Source organism: Gadus morhua, chromosome 18 (assembly GCF_902167405.1).
Source record: "Gadus morhua chromosome 18, gadMor3.0, whole genome shotgun sequence".
Lineage (NCBI taxonomy): Eukaryota > Metazoa > Chordata > Actinopteri > Gadiformes > Gadidae > Gadus > Gadus morhua.
Window position 1 is genome coordinate 12,467,642 of NC_044065.1, and position 24,325 is coordinate 12,491,966.

The window sequence follows — 24,325 nt, forward strand, 5'->3', positions numbered from 1 at the left end:
CTTTCGGTGCTGACATGATGCTGTTAAATCAATATCAAATTAGGATCCTTGGAGTGAGCAAGTCTCTTCTGAGATTCTCCTTCCTCTCTAATCAACCATGAACCACCTTTTTGTTGAGGACTTTAAATGTTTTAAGAGGGAAATTAATGGCACAGCATGAGGCTATTACTATTCACTAACACACTTTCAATTACAGGGAATTACAGGGCCAGTAGTCCATTACTGCCATTTCACTGAAGGTACATACTCGACACATTGGTTGCTACGGCGTTCTTTATTCAAATTTAACCTCATGCTGGCATGAGGTTGAATGTGATACATCCTTTAGTGTGGTTTTGGTGTTTGTTAATGTGTGGGTCTTACATGCTAATGTATGTCCCTGTGTCTGTGTGTGTGTATGTGTCTGTATGCGTCTGTGTGAAGTCCCCACATGAGTCAACAGCTGAAACAATTATCTGGTGTTCAACAGATGTGCCCTACAGAGTAGTGTATGTTTTGTTTTTTGCTGGTGCTGATAACACATTAAATCAAGGCAAATAAACAAATGTCATTGAATTATCTTGAAAACCACATTACAGGTGCCCCAACAAAAGTCTAACATTTCAATTGATATTAACGCTGGTTTCAATAAAATGTAATAGTTCTGGGAGCCTGGAAATGCACATTACTGCTCATCTACTGCCCCCAAGTGGTTGTTATAACAAATACCGAATACAAATAATTAATTAAACGTTGTCTGTCATTTCAGATTAGGTTTGCAAAAATATATATATCTATTAACAATCATAAACACCTATTTTTAGGGAACTTTCATCACCTGTCCTGAAAAGATCAACACATTCACCTGTGAGGTCATTCAGTCTTTATGGTCCCTATGACAACAACCATATCAGGGCTCTTCTTCTATTTGCTTTCAATGAGAGAGTAGAGCAGCTTGATCTGTTCGGCAAACTCAAACCCCGGCCTGTGGAGAGAGGTCAGACGTTAAAGTGCAATCGAAACCTGAAAAAAAAAAAAAGCATACTGATGCATGCTGAAAATGGCATGCAGCCAAACCAAAACTTGGTACTTTTTTTTTTGTTTATAGCTTGACTAGAAATGAGAAAAGAAGGTATATGTATAAAAAAATGTCTGTTTTTTTTTTCCAGCATGCTAAAAAAGCTCCTTTCCATCTCAAAATCACAGAATACCAGAGGACGGAGGAGACGGCTACTAATCCATCCATTGTCTCCACATCAACTGCAGTTCACCCCCAACTTTGACCCTTATGTCCAACAGTCCCCTCACCGTCCGGGCGTCTCTAGTATCAGAGGGATGTTGTCCAGTCTGGGCTCATTGACGATGTCCCGGAAGGCTGAGATTCCTATCTGACCCTTGCCGATGTCTTCATGACGGTCCAGGTGACAGCCAAGCTTACCTGGGCCAAACACACATAGTGAGGTTGGTTGGTGATACAAATGTGAAAATAGACGAATGGTAGAAGGAACTCTCATTTAGGATGGATGTGTGTGTGTGTGTGTGTGTGTGTGTGTGTGTGTGTGTGTGTGTGTGTGTGTGTGTGTGTGTGTGTGTGTGTGTGTGTGTGTGTGTGTGTGTGTGTGTGTGTGTACCTTTGGAGTCGTTGAGGTGGACGGCTCTGAGGTAGTGCAGTCCCACCTCTGTGTCAAACTGGTCCAACATGGCCGACACTCCTCCCACAGCCGCCAGGTCGTATCCTGGAACGTCCGACCGATTTCATCGTTATCAAGAAATAACAGCCACAAAGTTGGTTTCTAACCTTCACTTGGAAGCTACAAATCATATGCAGGGTATTTCTGTACCCTTAAGTATTTCATAACTTATTCTGCCAAAAGATCCATCAAGGCAAATTTATTAATAAAGCGCTCTATACACACACACACACACACACACACACACACACACACACACACACACACACACACACACACACACACACACACACACACACACACACACACACACACACACACACACACACACAGGTCATTCAGAGTACTTAACACAGGCAGAGATCCCGTTTTAAGGAGGTGTCATGTGGATCAGACTGACGAACCGGCTGCGAAGGCGTGGCAGGTGTCCAGACAGACGCCCACCCGGCTCTGGTCCTGGACCCGCTCTATGATGCTCCTCAGCTCAGAGAACTGACCCCCCACCGTGTGGCCCTGGCCACACATGTTCTCCAGCACTGAGGTCATAGGATGAGGGAACAGGCATTTAGAGGGGTGGATCAAATAATTAACTGGACCCCCTTGCGCCAAATATACACCTACTCAATATGGCACGTATCTATATCATGGATGATTTATATTCAATGTATGTCACCACATTTTGTCACAATGGACTAACGCCACTCTTACTTCATGGCAGCAATGTTGTCTCCTGTCCATATACACATGAACTAACTCGCCAATTCAGGTTCATACTCCCTTTCAAATCATTCAATGGGAGATTTAATGTCATTATAAAATGCCAATTTGGATTAAACCTAGGTATTATATTCAAATACAAATGTATTCTAATTCTTCAAACAATCATCAATGGGAAATTTGTTGTTGGGTGGACTGTATAGTGTCTGTCGGACGATGCTGTTTGTGAGTTCTTCTGAGAACTGGCTTGCATAGATTCATTGGCCACACTGGGCCACTGACTGGATTGTGAAGTTTGGGAGGGAAAACATCATTATATAGCGGAGGATATAAGTGACACCAGCCTACCGGTGACCACAGCAGGAACCTGGCGGTGGGCGTGGTCGACGGCCCCAGCTATCCTCTGGATGCACTGATCGGTGGTGATGGTGCCCAGGGAGGAGCCGGGGTGGAAGTTGTAGAGGCTGAGGCCCAGAGCCCTGCAGCGGCCCAGCTCATCCACAAGCATGGCCTGGCTCTTCTCATAAACATCTGGGAGGAACCATGGATCACACTGATTGATGAGATGGCAGCATGAGCCGGTTATAGTCATCGTGGTTATAGGGAGTTTGATGTCAATTTTAATGTATATTACTTAGGACAGATGATCCTTGTTGTCCTTGTTTAGGCTGAAGTCAATCAATTTAGATATTAATGGAAATTGTAAGATGATAGGATAATACGATATATTTAATAATACAGAGTGAACTAAAATACATTTTATTTTTTTTGGGTTAGTTTTTTGTTGCATTTTCTACAAACCATCTTTAGGAGATCCACAGTTCATGAGGTAAGAGCCGTGTGGTAGAATGTGCGCAGGGTCGAACCCCTGTTGAGCGCAGAGCTCCTTGAACTTCCCCGCCGCTGACAGGTCGAGGGCAGGCCTCTTCCACGACCGCTGGGAACCCAGGAACAGGGCGAAACTATGTCCTCCCATTTCTGTGCAGCTTTCCACCGATTTCCATATCCCACCTAGATCGGCAGAGTAGATGACAGTACAACGATGTAAATTTGTAAATGAATGTCTGTTATTTATGACAACTGACGTCACCGTGAACCTACCTTGTATGCCAACGTGCGCTCCGATGTATTTATTACTCGGATGGCTCTGCCTTTGCCGTTTGGTTGGACTACCCTCGGCCCGTCTCTTTGCATCGGGCTTAACTGTTGCTGTCGAGTTCTCTCCTTCTGTCCCCGATTCCAATGAATCCTCCACTTTACTTTTCTTTGCGGCTCTCTTTTTTGGTGCCATGCTTTGATTTTTATAATACACTTTCCGTACAGCAGCTATCGCAACTGGTAAAATATGTAATTGGAAATTCTGATGAATAATATAATTGAACGCAACGGACGGGATCATGTGGAAAAGCAGAAATCAGCCAACGCGTTTGATTTAAGTGCGATTTTAAAAAGTTAGTGAAGGTCAAAATAGCGCCTTTCTTGCATCCCTGCTGACAGCGGACAGCCAGTCAGAGCCCGTCCACGCAGCTGCTACGAGCTGCCGATTGGAGACACTTCATGCTGAGCAGCAAAATGGCCGATCGTCAACCGACTGACTTCACAGCGCTTTGAAATGTACATTCTTCTGCACATTAGGTTTACATTATAACAACGCTAGTACTTATTTACAAAAAAGGATTAAGCTTATACGTAGTCTAGTTCACTATCCGCCACTTACTTGATGTATCTGCTCAGGCGTGGCTGATCTTGTAGCCGCGACGAATGCCTCAAAAAGCTAAGAAAAAAATCGCACTGAAGCACTTTAGCCAGCTAGCTAGCACGCTAGCTGATCTTCATATGTGATTCCTGTGGTGAGTAACGACACATGCATGCCATTTAGATGCTTCACGGTGTCATGTCTGTTTCATTCTCGTAAATTGCAGGGATAGTCTTGACCTGACGCATGATTACCGTTTTATGTGGATGCCGTTGCAAACCTAAAAGGCTAGTGCGTAAGGCAAGAAAAGCTAATGCAGTTGACCAGCGGTGCTAATGTCAGTAATGTTGCTAACGTAGCGAGCTAAAGCTGAAATAACATGGGGCCATTTAGGCAGTTGCACATATGCTAGCTGGATTTTCATCACAATCGCGACAAACTGCACTCGTATTTCAATAGTGTATTTACGAGCACAACAGCCGTGCGGTGTTTATATTTTGTGCGACGAAGGGGGATTCGTTCGCCGTCTCTTAAGTCTAGATGTCAGTTATGCTAAGCTAGTAACCAATTTGCAGAGCTAGCTGGTTAACTAAACCGGTGCAGCTGTTGGGGATCCTGTTGCTCTTTTCATCCTGCACGGGTAGGAAGCGGTTGTGGTTCAAATCTCGTCGTTAGTATATTCTCGGGCGTTAACGGTATTTTTCGGGGCACGTCGACGGACAGGCGACTGCTCCTGCTTGATCTGCGCGAGCGCCCGTCAACCTTTTATAATGATGCCATCATCATACAGCCATTGCAAGCTCGTACTGGTTATCTGTATCGAAATAGCAAGCACATATCAATGACGGTTAACGTGCTTACTGCAGTATTTGAAGGTTCGGCCGGTGTAATAAAAAAAAAAGTGAGGCCATCAAATTTGGTTGCCCTAGGGGTCGCTGTTAAACGCATCATGGTATGATACACAGGTGAGGGGATGCTAATCCCCTCTGATTTGGTTATGGGATCATAACTTATAATTGGATTAACGTTATAGCACGTTGAGTCATTTATGTACGATATGATCGCATATTTTGGCCCATGCCTTATCAGATTTGCGGATCACAGACCTGTGTTCAATTGCCTTTCAATGAAAACCCCTTATTGGAAGTAGTAGTTTCACCTGTTGTGTTGACAATGGGGGTGAATTTGACAACAAGGCATTCCTGTATGTCTTTGCATGAAACAGTTGTAAAAAAGCAGATTTTCACTGTTTTCTTCAAAGTAAGACGATTTTTCTATTCTCATTGTAAGCCAAACAAAACAGTCAATAATTGGTCTCACTCCAATCCAAATAGTGACTCATGAGATGCAACACAGGGGCGCATGTTAATTTAATGAAGCGTAGGGGTTGGAATTGTAAAAAGAAAAGCAGCGTTTATATTGTGAAGAATGTCAGACACGCGTATTACTCGTTTTAGTATCTTGAGTATTGGTTTTGAAGAGTTGAATGGGATAAGCTGGATCAGAGTTTGAATCGCTCTTATATGGCTCCATATATGCTTGTTCTACCCACAAGTCTTGCAAGTGTCTTGGCTCTAGACCTTAAAGGCTGAACCGTCTTGTCAAGTTTACGGCCTTCATCAACTGCCAGGACATGTTGAAGTACACCAATTCTTTGTTCCGACCAGCCTACTCTTGGCTCTACAATATACCATTCTTCCAACTAAATAGAGAAGGAAGAAAAATTACATACTGATTGCTCAGTAATAGTCTCTCTGCTACGCTAAACGGCCCTTATTCAGAAACGTTTTCTACGTTTAGGAGAGGGAGATCGTTTCTAAAGTTAAGCTACCCTCCGATGCTTTGTAACAGTCCGACGGTTCAAACATGTTTTGATTCTTAAGGCAATTATTTAATGAATCGTATAGTCTTAGAATGTGTCTTAACATTTTGGAGAATCGAGTCCAAGTTCTTTCCAACCTTAAACTTTCTGTGGTCCTCTGATAAGTTCTCCACTTGTTTATAATTTTTCCACCAAATGATTGGAGCTAAATGTTCATCCTTTCCATTTGAAATGTATAGTGCTAATGTCCTTGTTACCTTTTTAGATGAGATGCTGAAACCTTATAAAGTTAAGACCTCCCATGCGAGAACAAAGAATGTGGCTACAGAATTACTGATATAAAGATATCAACTACATCAGTCAATTATTGTTAACACTGTCAATACAAAATTATCTCCTAAATGTTTCAGACTTTGAATTCAGCCTCCAGACATTGCTGTCTTAGACCACAAAATTGATCTTCATCTGTTGACTACAGCTGGAGACTTTCTTTCCTCCTGCTGTGTCTTTCAGTCACATAATACCAGTTCTTCTATTGTATTCATTCAGCACGAGATACTGAACAGTACCAAAATATATTATATAATGGCAGTCACATTATGATATCTTTAATTATGATTATTTAGTTGATGGATTAATTTGATTTTCCGGTCCTTTTTCTTTTGAGTTAATATCTTGGGATGCCTCCTGCCATAGTCATCCCTGTTCGATGTGCTGTAGGGATGGGTGTTGCACAGCCTTTCTATGTCATTGAACCAGATCCAATCGTTTGTTTCCATTTCAGAAAGGGATATCAGGACAGGAGGTCGTAGTTCATGGAAGACAAGAAAAGGAAGAAAGACGACAAAAGGAAAAGGGAAACCTCTCAGAAGGTATGCTCGAAAAATAAGAAATATAATATTAGTGGGCCAGGCTAGTTTAGTGTTGAGGGTGTCAGACTTGAAGACGATGCTCTTGAACAGTCTATCTCAAGGCACTGCAAGTCACTAAGTAGTAGCATATTGCCATATTTAATCTTTAACAACTGCATGTAATATCATATGAAGATGTAGCCCAGCTAATCAAAAGCAAAATGTTTTCCTCCTGCTCAGAAGTAAATACAGAGTATAATCTCTGTTATGATCAGCATTCTTTCTTTTAGGTCATTAATGAAGCCAATCTTTCTCACGGTATTACTTGGGGACCCTTGTGTTTTACTTTTAACTGTCTCATTCTTGAATTACTCCCTATTGGCACTAGCAACATATAGTTCTCCCTTCTATATGCAGAACAATGTAGACATGAAAATATTGTTTAAATATTATTATTATTTATGTGTGAATCTACCGTTTTTTAAAGGCGCTTGTTTTTTTGTGTTTCACAGGTTGCAGAGCAAAAAAACAAAGGTAAGAACATGTCGACATGTTTAGCATAAGTGCATGTGGAGTCCGGATGGGCTCGTCGGTCACTATCTTGGCATGCTATTGACAATCGATTGGTTTTAGCTCTTGAACCAGTGGTCAAAGCTAGTCAACTTCCTTCCTCATGAAGGAACAAGTACTGCACAGACGGATGTGCAAGGATTCAAAGCGTGGCATACAGTAGGGATAACTAGCAGGGTTTTCTGCCCTCTAGTGGTCAGAATTTGTTTAATGCCTCATTTATCTCGATTCATCACATCCTAATGCAGTATCAGCTTAGTCATGCAATATTTCTTTCTTACTATGGTTTTTGGACACATCCTGTACTAGTTGAACTAGGAATCAAACATTCAGAATCTAAAAGTGAACAGACGAGAGTAACTTATCCCTCCAGATGTCAACAACTCCCCTGTGCTTCCCCGCAGTGTCAGACGTGAACAAGCCGGTGTCGTCGCAGCCTCCGGCCGCCCCGAGCAGCTCTGCCTCCCCCAGCCCTGGATCCACCCCCTCGGCCTCGCCCTCCCCAGCTGCCCCGAGTCCTGGCAGCGCCACCGCCCCGGCCCAGGCCGCCAACAATGCCAAGCGCCCGGTGGTGGCCAACGGACAGCCCCCCTCCTCTGCCGGTGCCCCTGGGCCCCCTGGGAACGCCGGGGCCGCAGCCCCGCAGCAGCAGCAGCGCTACATGCCGCGAGAGGTGCCACCTCGATTCCGCTGCCAACAGGACCACAAAGTGCTACTGAAGAGGGGCCAGCCGCCACTGTCCTCCATGCTGCTGGGGGGAGGAGGAGGTGGAGGTGGAGGAGGAGGAGGAGGAGGAGGAGGAGGTGGTGGTGGTGGTGTGGGAGTTGGTGGTGGTGAAGGCCCCAATGCAAACATGGCTGCTGCTTCAGGTGTGTGTCCGTGAAGGTTGTTCCGCAGCATTGCATGTGTATAATGTAGTCTGTAAAACATAATATTGTATAGGTGGACGTGATTTTGTTTTTAAACCAGATCTTTATTCTTACAAGTTGGACTTTGTGGTTTTGTTTGTAGATTCCAGTGCAGCTGCAGTGTCTCTGTCCCTCAACTCATCAGTCGCTGCTTCAACTACTACTTCTAATTATGCAAATTCTATGTGGGGGACAGGCTCTGGAAGCCAGACCTCCGCTCAGGGCAGGGTGATTGTGGACGGGAACAACCTGGAAGAGTGGCCCAGCATCGCCAGCGGTGACGGCGGCGGCGGAGGCGGCGGCGGCGGGGGATCCTCGGCCGGCCTGTCTGTCGGCGGCGGCGGCAACAACAACAACAACAACGGAATGCTTGTGAAAAGCAGCATCAGTGCCTCTGGTAGCCAGCCCCCACCCAGCTCCTCGTTCCCTTTGCCCAATGAATGTATGCAGTCGTCCGGCGGTGTGGCGTGGGGGTCGGCTGCCCCCCAGGGTCCGCTGGGAGGAGGTGCTCCGGTGGCGGCTGGGGGGCCTCTGCTGCAACCGCCTTCCTCTCTTTCCAAAGCCCCCGCTGCACCAGGGAGCCATGACGCCGCCGGCCCCCTAGAGGGCAGCAGTGGGATTCCAGGTGCCAACTTCAACCCAAATGCCAACCCTTCGGCCTGGCCTGCCTTGGTGCAGCAGGACGGCACCCCCGCCGCGGGGGAAGGGGGGCAGTCTTCCCTCAATCACCCAGGTCCCAGTGGGTCTCTGTCTGCCAACAGCACCGCCCCCCTCGGCCCCGGGCTGGGGCCGGGCGGCGTGGTCGGGGTGCTGGGGGGTCACCCACCTTTATCTGTGAATCAATCAAACGCCCATCAGCACCAACTTCACCAAATGCAATCCAGAGACAGAGAGACGGGTGGGGGGGGGAAGTGGGAGGGTGGATCAGTAGGACCAAAAATGGCCGCCGGGGAGCGGGCGGGCGGTGTGGACTGTGAGGCGGGCGGGGCGGGGCTCGGCGGCAGGGGAGACCCCGGCCTCGCCTCCTCGTGGAGGGGCCAGCCTCCTTACCCCGCCGCCGTCTCCAAAACGGGTGCCTCAAGGACTGACGAGTGGGAGGGCGGCGGCGGAGGAGGAGGAGGAGGGGCCTTCGGGGCCGCCGACGGGGACAACGGCACCTCGGGGTGGGGGTTCCAGGGTTCCGCGAGCGGGGCCGGCGCGTGGGGCGCGGCCGGCAGCGGGGGGGAGAGCAGCAGCAGCAGCAGCAGCGTGCAAGCCTCTGCGGCATCTCAGGGAGGGTGGGGCTCGAGTGGCGCCGCGGCCGGAGAGAGGGCGGTGGCGGCGGGCGGCGACTGGGGCGGCGGCGGGTGGCGGCGGCTCTGCTGCTGTGGGTCGGAGCCAATCCAGGGGGGGAGGGGCAGGGCGGAGCCTGCGGCAGTAATGGCAGCAGTAGCGGGAGCAGCGCCGGAGGGGCCCCGCCCCCCACCTCGGCCTGCTCCCCCACGGCGCCCGCCATGAGCAGAGCTTGGGACAATCAGAGGGGGGAGGCCGGCGAGACCGGGGACTGGGGAGGGGGCCAGGGGGGGCGGGGGGGGGTCCTCGTCGAGTGGCGGGAATTCCAGGAGCGGGAGTGGACCTCACGGCGGCCACTCGCGGGCCCACCGCCCGGCACCAAACGCTGAGGCTGCCTTACAGAACCTGCTCAGCCGCTCGGACCTGGACCCCCGGGTGCTGTCCAACACGGGCTGGGGCCAGACGCAGATCCGGCAGAACACGTCCTGGGACCTCGACGCGGAGGGGAAACGTGTTGCGGCAGGAGGAGCAGCAGCAGCAGCAGCAGGGGGAGGAGGGGGGGGGAGGAGGAGGGGGAGGGAGCAGCAGAAGCGGCTCCTCGTCCTCGTCGTCATCCAAACACCAACAATCCAGTATAAGTTCTTCGTCGTCTTCTCAGTATTCTGCTGGGCCGGGGGCCGTGGCCGCGGACTCGATGGGCCCCGGGGTCAACCCGTCTGCGGGCTCCTCGGGGGAGGGCTGGGAGAGCAGCAACAGTAGCAGTAGCGGAGCCTCGGCGTCCGGGAGGGGGCAACCGCCCCCCCCAGGCCCACACATGAGGAATCCCGGCGTCTCACAATCTAGCGCCATGAGCGCGCCCATGGGAGCGGGGGGGATGGGGAGCATGCATAGCCAGCAGGGGAAGCCCACAGGCTGGGGGGGTGGTGGTGGCGGGAGAGGCATGGGGGCCGGGGAAGGCCAAGGAGCCAAAGGTTGGGGAAATGAGGAGTGGAGAGGCAATAGAGGCGGCGGAGGTGGAGGAGGCGGAGGTGGAGGAGGTGGTGGTGGTGGTGGTTGGGGTGATCAGGGTCAACAGGGTACCCCTGCCAGTGGAGGCTGGGGTGAGAGCCAGGAGGAGAAAGGCGGAGGCTGGAGGGAGATGGGTAGGGACGGAGAAGGAGGAAGAGGCGGTGGCGGTGGCGGTGGGTGGGGTTCAGGGCAGAGGGGTGGGGGTGGTGGAGGAGGTGAGGAATGGGGAGAGCCCAAATCTAACAGTGGCGGTGGAGGCGGCGGCGGATGGGGGGAGGAAAGGAAGGACATTGGAGGAGGCGGCACTGGAGGAGGAGGAGGAGGAGGGGGAGGAGGGCGAGTATCAGGATCAGGCGGGGATTCAGATGTAGGAACATGGGGGAGCTGGGACGAGGCTGGCCCCCGTAGAACCTGGGGGGGGGGTGGTGGAGGTGGAGGAGACGCGGGGCCCAACAAGCCCCACCAAAGCTGGAGTGGAGGGAACGTGGGAGGAAACAAAATGCACCAGATGCCAAACAGCCAGTCGGGCGCCATCAAGGGCCCGGCGGCACCACTGCAACAGCAACAATCACAGCCGCGCAATCAGCAGCAGCAGCAGCCGCCGCCGCCGCAGCACGCTCTGGACCAGGGGGCTATGCAAGGAGGCTGGGGGCGACAGCCTGCCTCCCAAGCCCAGAATCAGAACCAAAGCTCAGGCTGGACCTCGGGGCCCATGCCCAGTGGCCCCGCTGGAGGTGGAGAAAGAGGAGGAGGAGGAGGAGTTGGTGGAGGCTCGGAGCCCAGTGGCTGGGAGGAGCCTTCGCCGCAGTCCATCAGCAGGAAGAACGAGATCGACGACGGCACGTCAGCGTGGGGAGATCCGACCAATTACAATTACAAGCCGGTCAACCTGTGGGATAAGAACAGTGCACCTGCGGGCCAACCGCCGCCACCAGCGGCACACGGCACGGGGCCTGGCCCAGCTCAGGCCCAGCAGCAGCAACAACTTCAACAGCAGCAGCAGCAGCAGCAACAACAGCAACAACAACAACAACAACAACATCAACAGCAGCAGCCACCGCAGCAGGGACCTCCAGTACAGCAGCAGCCCGCTAGACAAGCTGCAGCGCCGGCTGGGAATAGGGACATGAACCCTGGTCACGGGTCCGGGAAAGTTACAAATATCGGTAAGAGCTTTGTTTAAATTTTGTGTTTTAATTTGAGTTGTTAGTTAATGTTCTGTCTGCCATACCAATAGCATTTCCAAAAACGGCCCTACCTATTATTCCTGCTGAATTTACAACTTGTAAAATTCATATTCCAACATCATGGCAAACGTTTGCATCATCATCATTGTCAAGTTAAGTAAGGATATTAGGCCAGGGAGACGACCGCATCATTCCAACGCGTTGGCCTTCCTCCCAGGTCCGTCCGGCTGGGGGAGCACGTCACCCAACAGCCCCCCTGTGGACAACGGTACGGCTGCCTGGGGGAAGACCACAGAGGCCCCGGCTACCTGGGGTGACCCTGGGGAGACGGCAGCCAAGACTTCGGGCTGGGGAAACCCCTCTGCCAACCCCGTCAAACCTGGTGAGGGAGCACTGCCGCCTGGCTCGTCCGTGCTGCGGGGGTTTCGTGCAGCTATGTTTTGGGAAACGGCTCTCTTTATATGCTCATAGGACACTTGGCTGATGGTCGTGGTTTCTAGTTCAGGAAGTGATTCTGGTGTTAAATCGTAACATTAGTGAATCTGCAGACTGCAGACAGTATATCTAGCCCGCTTGCATAAACACCAGCATTTCCGACTGACTCACTCTCCCCCCCCCCCCCCCCCCCCCCCCCCCCCCCCTCTGTCTCTCACTCTGTCGTCCTTTCTCCCTCTCTCTGCAGGTGTAAAGTCTATGCAAGATGGATGGGGGGAAGGAGAGAGCTCTGTGGCGGCCACCAGACACTCCAGTTGGGAGGATGAGGAAGATGGTGGACGTGGCGGCGGGGGTGGTGGTGGTGGTGGTGGTGGTGGTGGAGGAGGAGGTGGAGGGGGTATGTGGGACAACACCGGCTCCCAGGGAAGCGGCTCCTCCTGGGGCCAGGGAAGCAACGGTGGCTGGGGCCAGGGTCACGCCCCCAAGAAACCCAGCAACAAGGTGGGGTATTCTTTGGGACGCATGGGGAACGCCTGTGGCGCTTTGGGGCTGCTTGTTGTCGTTTGGCCTGCCGTGTGACCTTGACCACATGGACTCGATGTATGGCGCGGTTTAAAACGTTGTTTATTGGTACTTTGTACGGTTGTGTGAGATACATTTGAGTGCTCATATGTTCTCCCTACCGACCCTCAGGGGCCAATGAAGGGGCCAGGCGACTCCTGGATGAACCCCATCAACAGACAGTTCTCCAACATGGGGTTGCTGGTAAGATTCCCCGATCCCTCAGGCGCACTGATTCGCCGATGAAGTTACAATGAACCCAAAATCACCCTCCCTTGGGAAATTATGTTTCATGAAATTGAATAAAGGGAGTATCCATTCCAAAATGTAAGGTACTCATTGGATGGATGCTGTGGCTGAACAGCACTAAATTTCATTAAATTCAGATTTCCAACCAATCCCATGGTGTATACATAAGAATTATGTACCACGGATCTCGTCTAATTAAGCATTGCGACATCAAAACTATTTAACCAAATGAACAGATCGATTTTCGGGTAGCAATGCGTCGGCGTAGAGTAACATTAAAGCCCATTGGATTTGTGTGGCGGGTATCCTTCCCTAGTTTGGAGAATCCTCCGCTCACTCAGCGGCCCGTGCTTCGTACTGACCCTCCCTCTGCCCTCTCTCACAGGGGGAGGACCCCAGCGGCCGCAACATGGACCTCGCCCCCGGGCCCGGCCCGGACAAGAAGATGGAGGCGGAGAAGCGGGCCATGGGCATGAGCGACTACAACGGGGACATGCGGAAAGGCGGGCGCGGAGGGCCCATATCCTACCGGTCGCCCGGCCCCAAGGACGTGGGGCCCTCAGATCCCGGATCCTACTACGACAAGGTAGGCCGTCTCTGGGAGAGCTGCTCCATGTCCCCGTCTCCCCTCTTGTCTCTTCTTGTCTGTTCAGTTCACTTAACTCTTGTTGTCTTGTATGTGCTCTCCTTTCTCATCTCCATATCTGTACCCTCTCCCTCCCTCCCTCTCTTGTCCTTAACTCCTCCTCCCTTTCCTGCCCATTCTCTTCCTTCTTTCACCCAAACCCACGCCCCCACCCATCACTCAAATTGGGCCGCTCCCATTGGCTTGTCTCTGACCAATCAGGACGGTTACCTTGGGGACGAGGGTCATGGCTCTCTATACTCTCCGCCCACTGTCTTCAAGTCCCACCCCCTCTACAACCACACTATCCCCCTTAGACAAGTAAGATCCCAGTTTGTCTTGTTTTGTGTGTCGGGCATCACCTTTGTCAATGTGGCGCCGTCGCCACTCGCATTAGCGGCCGTAACTTTCCTTTCAATCATAATGTAATCCTGCCAAACCAGCCCTGCATAGTTTTGTTGTGTGTCAGTCAGTGTGTTTGTGTTCGGGCTTCAATCTCCTTGATTACATTTCTTGCATGTTTCTGCGTTCCGATCTCAGGGCAGTCACAACATGTTTGGCCTTGCCGGAGGGGGCGTGGCCCAGTCCAGGCACCAACCCAGCGTGCCGCCCATTAACCCTTCCCCAGGGATACGAGCGCAAGTGCCTCATCAGTTCCTGTCACCACAGGTTTCTGCCCCTTTATCACTGCTGTGTTGCTTGTCTTGCACACTTGGCTGCACATATTTCCTATACAAATACTCAGAATGCTATTGAATGTGTGTGCCCCAACTGAGTCCAAGGGAGGAAACTTAGCGGAAGATATTGTCACATAAATGGCCTGCATAGCCAGGACATTGTTGTAAGATAGACTCCAGCAGCTGTTTGCACCAGCAGAATGCAAGGTCCCACTTAGGCTAAGGTGAAGGTAAATTGAAAAATTACACACAGTTGCACCAAGCAGATAGTTTTGATGTTAAACTAAGTTATAACCTGTATTTTACACCTCCCCTCTAGCTAGTTTAAGTTCCATTCTAACGATAAAGACCGGTAAATACGTTAAAATATTTAAATACAAAAGATGGCTATTCGTTTTGAGCAATGGGTAGAGGAGTTTCAACGCGGTTTGCGTCGTGAACGGATTGTCTGTGACCGTCTGTGACCCTATCGATCCATTTCATCATCGTGATGATGTAGATTTATGTGCGCGATTTCGGTTTTGCTGGGCGGAATTATCTAGGATAACCGGCCTTCTTGACAACGACCTGCAGCACAACACAAACCGAAATTCGGCTCCAAGTCCAGCAATGTAAGTGTGTTTGGCTCGGAGATATTTTGCCACTGGGTCTTTTCAAAACCTAGTTGGTGACTCGGTCCATGTGCACAAGTCTACTGTCTGCAGAGTGGATCGAGCTGTGGCACACAGTGCGTTTACATGGGCCAGCTACTTGCTACTCGAAAGGACCGTGTCAATTATCCGAACGTACATGGCCTTTAAGAGATCGGATAATGGCCGGAGCGTGGCTGAATCCGCTAACCCAGGTGGCGCTGTAGCCCTTTCAACAAGTGGTTATGGAGCCACTTCGGTTGACCTCTACATCCCAGCAACGTCAAACACAGGCTGCGTTCGAAGAGATGTTTTTAGTAGACAGCTGTCAGTTCACTTCGGGTCCATGTCATTTCTCAGACGCTCCTTTGTTCCGACCTCTTGGTCCTCCTCCCACTGCTCCGCCGCCGGAGGAGTCCGCATACGACCGAGAGGTCGGAACAATGGAGCGTCGGAGAAATTACATGGGCCTGAAGTGGACTGAGCGCTGTCCCGCATACGGCAACAATCCCTTTCTCCTCCATGTAGCGTTTCAATCTTGACTTCAGAGTCAAAGCCAAAATTCTTGTTCTTATCCGATCTCGCTTGTCCGTTCATGTACCGATTTCTGTCCGAAGTAGATCGGGTAAAGGTGTTTACATGCATTTTAAAATTCTGGTTGAGGTCTTATTCGTTTCTTCATCCTATGATGAGTCTGCATGTAAACACACTATGCAGATATCTGAACACATACGTTCGCTTCCCTGTACAGCCTGCAGAACTAAATCTTGTCCGTCAACAATTTTATCAGATCGTTGGTTTCCCAAATGTGACAGGCTGTGCAATTTTGCAGAAGTTGGCAGTTAATTCCGTTAATACCTTCTTCACGTGTCTTACCTCCTTGAGAGATAAAATAAAAAACAACTCCAGCCCACGTACAAACCAATATTCTAGAGCTATTCCATACAATGCATAGCCAGGTAGAGGCTAACTCAGACAAAAACTCACGACACTCACACAACGAATAGCATACAAAGCAGCAATGAGCTGCAATTTATTATAAAAATTTGCCATCAAACTGCTTAACTTCACGCCAGTACCGCCCAACTCAAATTTTAGAGAATAAAGGACTGTCAAACTGTTTTGTTTGTCCTCTCATTTGGGTGCTAACGCATCCTCACTCGGATAAGGTGGAAACTTGCCGGTACTTCCTGTTTACAATGTTGGCTGTCGATGATTGGCTTGAAATGATCTAAACGTCATTAAATGTGACACTGGTACAATTTACGCACTACTAGTAACGTTAAAACTTAAGTTATGGTGGTGCAACCAAAATTTAGAATACCTTTCTGTTTGAAACTAGCTGCGTCGCGCGAAGGGTTAAGGCGATCTTTACACCCGAACTTCTTATCGGCTTTAAGTTCTGCTGGTGCAACGCACTGCAGGTGTTGTGCACGCTCGGATGCAGACACACACAGCACAGTCAAGATGACTGGGAACCACCATTAATACCGCTGGTATCACTGGGAGTCAAACAACTGCTACTTGGAGCCTTATTGGGGATCATGAAGTTTTGGACAATCACAACCGGTGATCATATGTTCCCGGTGATCATATGCTCACGCGCTAACGCGTGTGTGTGTGTGTGTGTGTGTGTGTGTGTGTGTGTGTGTGTGTGTGTGTGTGTGTGTGTGTGTGTGTGTGTGTGTGTGTGTGTGTGTGTGTGTGTGTGTGTGTGTGTGTGTGTGTGTGTGTGTGTGTGTGTGTGCCCATCCAGGTGCCAGGCTCTATGCTGAAGCAAATGCCGCCTCCCAGCGGGGTTGTAGGAGGTGTTTCGGGGGCCGGGGGAGGCGTGTTCCCCCCTCAGCTGTCCCCCCAGCAGATTGCCATGCTCAGCAGCATCTACCCCCCCCACATCCAGTTCCAGCTGGTGAGAGCCCCACCCGGTGCCGGCATAATGGGCGATACGTTGCAGTGCTTAAAGAGAAATCAGATAACGCTTTGATAATATAAAGTTAGTTTATTTTAGGCTGCCATTGACGTGAGTAGATTATCTGTAATTATTCAGTAAATTTGCATTCCTGTTTGACGAACATTCACAAATTGGTTGTCTCAGAGTTAGTGGAATGTGCCACGTAAAAGGAAAGCCAAGCGTTCATTTTTTGGATTATTTTCATATAGATGTTCGAGGCGGAAGTCAAAGCAGTTGCATCGCCACCATGTGTATTTCCGACCACTTCCTTTCACGCACTATTTTTTTTCCTTCTCTCTCCCTCTCTACGTCTCGTCATTTTTCTCCTTTTCATTTTATTTTGGCCCCCTTCCGTTGTCTGGGTCTCCCTTGTGTCCTTCCTTCCTTCTTTGCATCCTTTCCTTAAGGCCTACCAGCTCCTTCTCCAGCAGCAGCAGCAACAGCAGCAGCAGCAGCAGCAGCAGCAGACACCCCAGCAGCAGCTGCTCCAGAACCAGAGGAAGTTCCCCCAGAACGTCCGCCAGCAGGCCGACCCACAGCAGGTCCGTTGTGCATCCCGGACGGAAAATTCAGGCTTACATTTTCCTTTATTTTTTAAGAACATAACGATGTGTTTTATCTGTGTTTTAACCTGACTTGTTGTTGTGTTTTCCCGTCCAGCTGGCCAGGATCATGGCCGTGCTCCGTCAGCAGCAGCAGCAGCAACAAGTCGGGGTTCTTGGGGGTGGCTCCAAGCTGTCCCCCTCCCACCTCGGCGTGGGAGTGGGCGGCCCTAAGCTCCCTGGCGTGGAGTCTCTGGGCCACGGCGGGCTGGGTGGCTCGGTGGCCGACATGCACCCCAAGACCCACGGGGGCTACTCTGGTGAGTGGCGGGCCGCCCCGCAGGCGCAGAAATAAGGCCTTGCAGCGCTGTGTGTATATCATTCATTTCCATAGTAATGTAGTCGCGCTTTCATCCAAAGCGCCCAGACAGTGAAGTGAGATTCAAAGCATTGAGGAGCAGGTAGAGGATAGGCGTCTCTCTCAATGGACGCTGGGGAGCCAGGCTAGAACCTTATCACTTTTGACAGGCGACAGGTGACCACAACACTACCCCTAATACCAGGCTTGGCAGAATCTGATTTTCCTGACATGATTTCCGTTGACATAACGGCTCCCCTCTCTTCTGCCCACCGCCTCTCTCTACCCGCTCCGTCGCTCTCTCTCCCCGCGGACAGGGTTTGGCTCTGGGGTCAACCTGTCTGGCCTGGACATAGGGGGCTCTGGGATGGGCGGACACGGGGGGATGAAGGACATGGGGGGCCAGCAGTCTCGCTTCAAGTGGATGATGGAGGGCCACTCGCCGCCCGACTCGGTCACTCCCGAGAGCATGCTCCACAAAAATGGTAGGTTACCAGTCCCTCCAGAAAAACGTGGCATTTTTTTGTGATTGTTGCGGCCAAAAATCCTTGCTTATGCGGCACGTTTTCTTAAAAAATGCGATGAAATATGCGGCATATTTATACAATGAAATTGCGGGGACTTGCGAAAAATGCAGCTTTCCGATGACATTCACGTTGCGTACTTACGTCACTTCATAACGTTCCCATGGCAACAGGGGAAATGGCTGCTCTTGTGTGAAGTAAACGCAACTTTTCAACACTTTCTGCTAAGATAGGGTACACTATTTACAGCCAGTTAGAGTAAAGAGAACCCTCTTCTTGAGTTTCTTTAATTCTGAGCGTACCCCGCCTTCTGACTTCTGAGGAGCTCAATCTTACACATTGCACCTTTTAACTCTGTCTGCGTCTCCCAGGTCCTGTTACCCCTATGAAGATGCCCGGGGTTTCCCCTTACTCCCAGTACGACATGAGCGGAGACCCCCTAGGGGACAACTGGCATCGTACCCCTGGCAACAAGATGGCATCCAAGCCTGCCTCCACCACCAGCTGGCCTCCAGGTAAAGGCCTCGGGGCCCTGTGGCGCCGCCCACGATTGGTCGTTTTGTTAACTCCCAGGATTTAGGCGTGCATTTGTGACCACCGTCAGCCAATCGCATCTCTCATCCCCCTGCAGAGTTCCAGCCCGGCGTACCCTGGAAGGGAATCGACCGGGTTGACCCTGAGTCTGACCCCTACATGACCCCGGGGAGCATGATGGGCAACGCCAGCTCCCCGAACCTCAACGACTCGGACCACCAGTTGCTACAAGATAATGCAGGTGAGTGCCCCAGATGGACCTCCCCCGGTGGGGTGACTGGGTCTCAACCACGAGGTAGTCTATTTTGAAAGCGGCCTTTGTCTTCTGATCTTTGATCTGTACTCAAGACTTTCCATTAGCTCTGTGTGGGATTATCTTCCCGCCATTATTAGTCTTATCTATTATTGGGTTTGAATTGAATCACTGCAAAGCAAATCGGCACAAATTTGAAACTAATACAGGTGCAAAAATGGGAGGCATAGAAATTGTGCTTGAGGGGAAAATATAATTGAGTTGGTAGTGGTTGCATCATATTTGTGGTGATTTGTTGATGTTGGCCTAACTTGGATGATTTTGTGATGTACAGATTCTACCCCTTCCCTGAACACCTTGCTGCCTTCACCTGGTGCCTGGCCTTACAGTGCCTCAGACAGCCCCCTCAACAACGCACATAATTCAGGTAACTCACACACCACTCAACTGTGGGCCTGGGAGTAGGGTATCACTCGGTGCATGAAATGGTAAAAGCTAAACTTTCATTTGGTGTTATCTTAAAGCCTGTGTTTCGTACAATTTGCAAGAAATGTCTAGCTCCAGTAATGCTGAAAAAACAAACACCTCATTCCCTCTCCCGACTCTCTCCAAACCCCGCCTCTCATTCTCTCTCCAAGCAGGGGCGGGGTTTTGGCTTAAGGAATATGACATGGTATTTCTCTACACTGCTGCAGCGGAACAATTAACCTAGTTCCCTGTAGCCTTAAGGTTACGGTCGATAAATACGGACAGACTGAATCCTGTATGTTGAAAAACACTAGCAGTGCACGCTACAAAGACAGTCTGTGTAACTGGTGCAAACCCCCACTCTGCCTGCGTGACTACGTGTGTGTAGTCCGTGTTCCAGCCCGTGTTTCAGCTGTTAGTTGTTTACATGACGGAATGTGTTTTACACAACATGCATATTTAAGGCAAGATATATAAAAAAACGTTGGCTCAACTTTGATAAATTCTCCTTTTCAGTAAAGTACACAGATTACAAGGCCAGCTGGCCCCCAGAGCCCATTGGACACAACAAACCCTGGAAAGCTGGGAGCCGCAGCAGCCAGCTCAACCAGAACCAGCTGTCCCGCCCACCACCTGGCCTAGCCAGTCAGAAGCAGCCGATGCCTTCGCCCTGGTCTGGGGGAGCCCCGCGGTTGTCTGCCAGGGGTTGGAGCTCGGGCAGCAGCGGTAAGTCCTCCACACTCTTCCCCCACGTGTACCAAGAGACTAAAGCTTGTCATGTTTCCAACTGTACGCTAAAGAGCCAGGCTTGGCCGGCTTACCTAGCCTGGATGCAACACAGAGAGAGCTCCTCTAGAAATTAAAAAGGTCTTTCCCTACATTCGTTTGATTTACTTTTAATTTCCCTCGCATCTGACCTTTCCTTTCCTTTCATCTCCCATCAGCGTCCACATGGAGTGACGGCAGTGCACGAGGAAGCTGCTGGTTGGTGCTCAGTAATCTCACGCCACAGGTACACGCACACACAAACGCAAACACCGTCCGCTTACACAATAACATGGGTAAACTGGAAAAGTACTTCAGAAGTTTGAGTGGGCCACTTAAGAGTCCCGGTATGGACGTGCATTCAAGCGCCACAGTCTTGATTGCGTTTTGTTTGTGTTCCATCTCGTCCCTCCAGATCGACGGCTCCACCCTGAGGACCATCTGCATGCAGCACGGCCCCCTGCTGACCTTTCACCTGGGCTTGACCCACGGCACGGCCCTGATCCGCTACAGCTCCAAACAGGAAGCGGCCAAGGCCCAGAGCGCGCTCCACATGTGAGTCACGGCGACGCCCCCCCCACTCCTGACACAAAGTCTCATCAAGATGAGAAGCTTTGACACAAGAGCGGCCTCTATGCATGAACAAAATACAAGCTAAATACACAAACAAACGCCGCTATATTAAAGACAGTGCAAATGCATACGGACCTCGTGTTTTTGGTCTTTCGATGGAAAGCAGCCCCTGAGCGATGTGTCCCTCCCTAGGTGTGTCCTGGGCAACACCACCATCCTGGCGGAGTTTGTGAGCGAGGAGGAGGTGGCCCGCTACATTGCACATTCCCAGGCAGGAGGAGGAGGAGGAGGCGGCAGCGGAGGGGGAGGAGCGGTCGGCTCCTCCGGCTCGGGCCCCATCGGGTCTTCCTCCATGGGGGGCAGCAGTAACGGCGAGAGAGGCGGAGGATTAGAAGGAGGATCTGCCCCGGGCGGAGGCTCGGGAGGCGGGAACGGAGGCCCCGGGGCCCCTGGCTCCGGGTGGCAGAGCCTCGACGGTACAGGCAGCTCACAAGACCCACCGGCCCCCCAGGGGCCCGGCCTGGGCATGTTCGCGCCCTGGAGCACCAACGGGACGGTGGTGGGCGGCGGCGGCGGCATGGAGAGCGGGCGGCAGGGTCTCTGGGGGGGCATGGGCGGGTCGGGGTACTCCAGTGGCAGCCTGTGGGCCTCCTCGGCCATGGACGACCGGCACCAGATGGGGAGCCCGGCCGCACTGCTGCCAGGGGACCTGCTAGGGGGAGGCGGTGACTGATACACTCACACACGTATACACAAACATGGTGTAAACCCTTGGTGTAACTTAAAGGTTTGTGAATTTGTAATTTATTCACATGAATGGATAACATTGAATTCCAACTACACTGGCCACTGATGTTCAGATACACTGTCTCTATCGCACACAAAAACAAACACACACATACACACACACACACACACACTTATGTACACACACACACAAACGTTTATGCACAAGTTAATTTCCACATACATCTATCCGCTTTACCTTTAAAATGAAGACGTCAAACTATCAAAACTTGAAGCTGAAAATGGTATATATATCTATATAAAAAAAAAGGTCCTTCCATACGGGCGGGAGAGAGACGACTGGATAGCGCTTCTCTCCTACATGCCGCTGCCGCCATCTCCATCCAGAGAGAGAGAGAGAGAGAGAGAGCCCACCACTCAGGCATGTGCTCCACGGAACGACTCCAGCCACGAGTCGCCTGTGAACAAGTTCAGCTCGAGCTGTTTTTAGTGTGCCACAAAATGTTTTGTATTACTATTTAATGGTTGAATCTCCACAACAGGAAAAAAAAAAAATGATTACACAACTTGCGGACTGAGCCTTCGTAGATCTGGGTTTTTGGCGTGCCTGCGAGTTTTCTTCCCTAGCCCCTGCCCCCTGCCCTGCCCCGCCCCACCCCGCATCCCTACCCCCGAGTTTTTAAGCCTGAGGGCTAGAAAGAAAAAGGAATAAAAAGGAGGTAGGGGTGGGGACCAGAGTTTGGGGGTGGCGGGTGGGGTCTCATAGGAACATCGGCAGTACGCGACAGTGGCTGCGGCTTCCCCCACCCCCATCCCCCTTAACCAATGCTGCAGCAGCATTTATGCTAGGTACACACATACACACATCTACCTTGGTTGAGATGGATGGCATCGCCATGGCACCCAGGGTACAAAAACAAACAAAAAAAACATTAGCCAAACTTGCACTGTTGATGGCTCTGGGTACCGCGGGGACCCGTCGTGTGGAACTCCTTCCATTTGTTGTTGTTTGGTGTTTCTTTTGTTGTTTTAAATGGACCCAGAACTACACACAGCGACATCGCTACTACTCAGACCTTTCCAGTGGGAGGTGATTTAAAATCAACAGAGGCCTTGGTCAATGTCCCAGAACCCTTCCAACCCTAGTACCCGCATCCCCCCCACCCTCCCCTCCCCGACTATGAGATGAACCGTGTCAGGTCATTTGCATTCTCACCAGTAACACTGCTCTTAAAAAAAAAAGAAAAAAAAAAAGTTGACAAGCTTAATTTTTATTTCCTGCTAAGCGTGTTGTCCATTTGTTTATCGTTTTAAGACGTAAAATAACATTGTGGAATCCGAACCCCCCCCCCCTCCTCCTCCCCACACCCTTTACCTATCCCCCACTTTTTCTTTGTCCCCCCCCCCCCCTCTTAAAACACTGACCTCATAGGGTTACGTCGCCACCTAGTCTGTCACGTGAAGCGCCGTAACATTGGCACTACTTCATGTCACTTAATTTGTTCTGTTTTTTAGCAGTTTATTTTTTGTTTTTTGTCAAGGTTATGTTCTGTTTTCTTTTGGTGTCCAAATGCAATAAAGAATGTGTTTGATTTATTATTTCATTTTTTGTCTTCATTAAGAAGCAACCAATTTGAAGGCATTTGTACGGAGATGCCCGGATGCGTACCCACACCGAGCTGAGCTGGAAAAAGGTGTTTTATAGACACGTTTAAGACGTTACCTTATGTTTTGTTATTTTCTTTGTTTTTATTTTATGTATCAATTTAAATTAAGTCTGTCTTTGTTATCACTCCTGTTGAGGATCTTTTTGTTTATCTCAGATGTTACAAAAAGGAAAGGAAATTATTTAAAGCAGAAAAGAACAAGATAATAAAGGTTGAATTCAAGCCTGTGGTTGTTGGGTCATTGATTAATCATTTGTGAATTTCGAATCCCCATTCGATACCTTTTCGTCTCTTTAATAGCAACAACTTGCGAAACTGCATGCTTTTTGCAGTATTTTTTTAATCCAAGATATTCAAATTGATTGGTCATTAAATGTTATACTCATTCAAATTTTGGTGTTCGAGGGGGCTGAGGCATGTTTGATAGTTCTGGCAGAAACAGGACAAACTGATGCAGCAATGTTTGGTGACAAGACACTAGTTGTAGAGGAAAAACATTGAAGGTTTGCAGTAATTTGTTAATGTGTTATGAGATAACACGACTAATGTAAAATTTTAATTCAAAGTAATTTTAGTGCATTGTTCTTCAATCTGCTTCACCTGTATTTAGTGCGCGTTTCTCAACGCAACGTTCAGCCGACCCTATAGTTCTCGTCGCATGTGGAGTAGGAGATTCTGATGTACTGGTGGCTGGGCGGGTTCCAATGAGGGTCCCTGGCCAGGGCTACTTCCTGCGTGCCCAACGCGTGCCTGGACCTCCATGGCCTGGACCAATCGGGCATCACTGGAGCACAGAACAATGAGGTAATCAAGTCAACACACCTTTGAGAAAGGGGTTATTCATGAATTGCTCTTGGAGACCATTGGTAAAAAACATTTCCTTCCTTCCTTCCTTCCTTGCTAGGCTTGGATTTAACACTGGCCTTATCCAAATGCATTGACATTGTTTTTAATCAGAACAAATAGTGGGTGTTAAGCAGCACCTTGCTTTTAGGATTCCCTCAGCGGCTGATATTTATTCTATCCTGTAATTGTAAAGCAGTACCAACTCCCCATCAGGGAGAAA

General features: G+C 50.2%; 2 protein-coding genes across 2 annotated transcripts; one reads left to right on the forward strand and one right to left on the reverse strand.

The window, feature by feature from the left end:
- Positions 1 to 255: 255 nt before the first annotated feature.
- si:ch211-141o9.10 (probable endonuclease 4) lies at positions 256 to 3,947 on the reverse strand. Its single transcript, XM_030340787.1, has 7 exons — positions 3,489 to 3,947; positions 3,189 to 3,398; positions 2,736 to 2,918; positions 2,075 to 2,206; positions 1,611 to 1,715; positions 1,288 to 1,417; positions 256 to 964 (listed from the first exon to the last, which is right to left on the reverse strand). Exons 1-7 carry the CDS (start codon positions 3,784 to 3,786, stop codon positions 904 to 906), a joined length of 1,119 nt encoding a protein of 372 aa, XP_030196647.1. The 5' UTR covers positions 3,787 to 3,947; the 3' UTR covers positions 256 to 903.
- A 6-nt stretch (positions 3,948 to 3,953) lies between these two features.
- On the forward strand, positions 3,954 to 23,481 carry tnrc6ba (trinucleotide repeat containing adaptor 6Ba). Its single transcript, XM_030340788.1, is given in 25 exon segments — positions 3,954 to 4,237; positions 6,690 to 6,777; positions 7,269 to 7,290; positions 7,731 to 8,195; positions 8,338 to 9,587; positions 9,590 to 9,805; positions 9,807 to 10,017; positions 10,085 to 11,680; positions 11,919 to 12,083; positions 12,384 to 12,637; positions 12,830 to 12,901; positions 13,332 to 13,532; positions 13,794 to 13,892; positions 14,112 to 14,240; positions 16,634 to 16,786; positions 17,236 to 17,370; positions 17,489 to 17,690; positions 18,046 to 18,213; positions 18,624 to 18,767; positions 18,884 to 19,027; positions 19,374 to 19,466; positions 20,024 to 20,233; positions 20,452 to 20,519; positions 20,688 to 20,827; positions 21,038 to 23,481. Coding segments are annotated over 24 exon segments (6,735 nt in total). The 5' UTR covers positions 3,954 to 4,237; positions 6,690 to 6,720; the 3' UTR covers positions 21,579 to 23,481.
- Positions 23,482 to 24,325: the final 844 nt, after the last annotated feature.

What these genes read in the sequence shown, in the direction of transcription:
- si:ch211-141o9.10 (XM_030340787.1), bottom strand. Translation starts at nt 3,786, where the DNA reads ATGATCCCGTCCGTTGCGTTCAATTATATTATTCATCAGAATTTCCAA. An exon ending in CTGTGGATCTCCTAAAGATG is followed by an intron (nt 2,919 to 3,188) that starts GTTTGTAGAAAA and finishes GGTTCCTCCCAG; the next exon opens with ATGTTTATGAGAAGAGCCAG. An exon ending in ATACTAGAGACGCCCGGACG is followed by an intron (nt 965 to 1,287) that starts GTGAGGGGACTG and finishes CTCTCTCCACAG; the next exon opens with GCCGGGGTTTGAGTTTGCCG.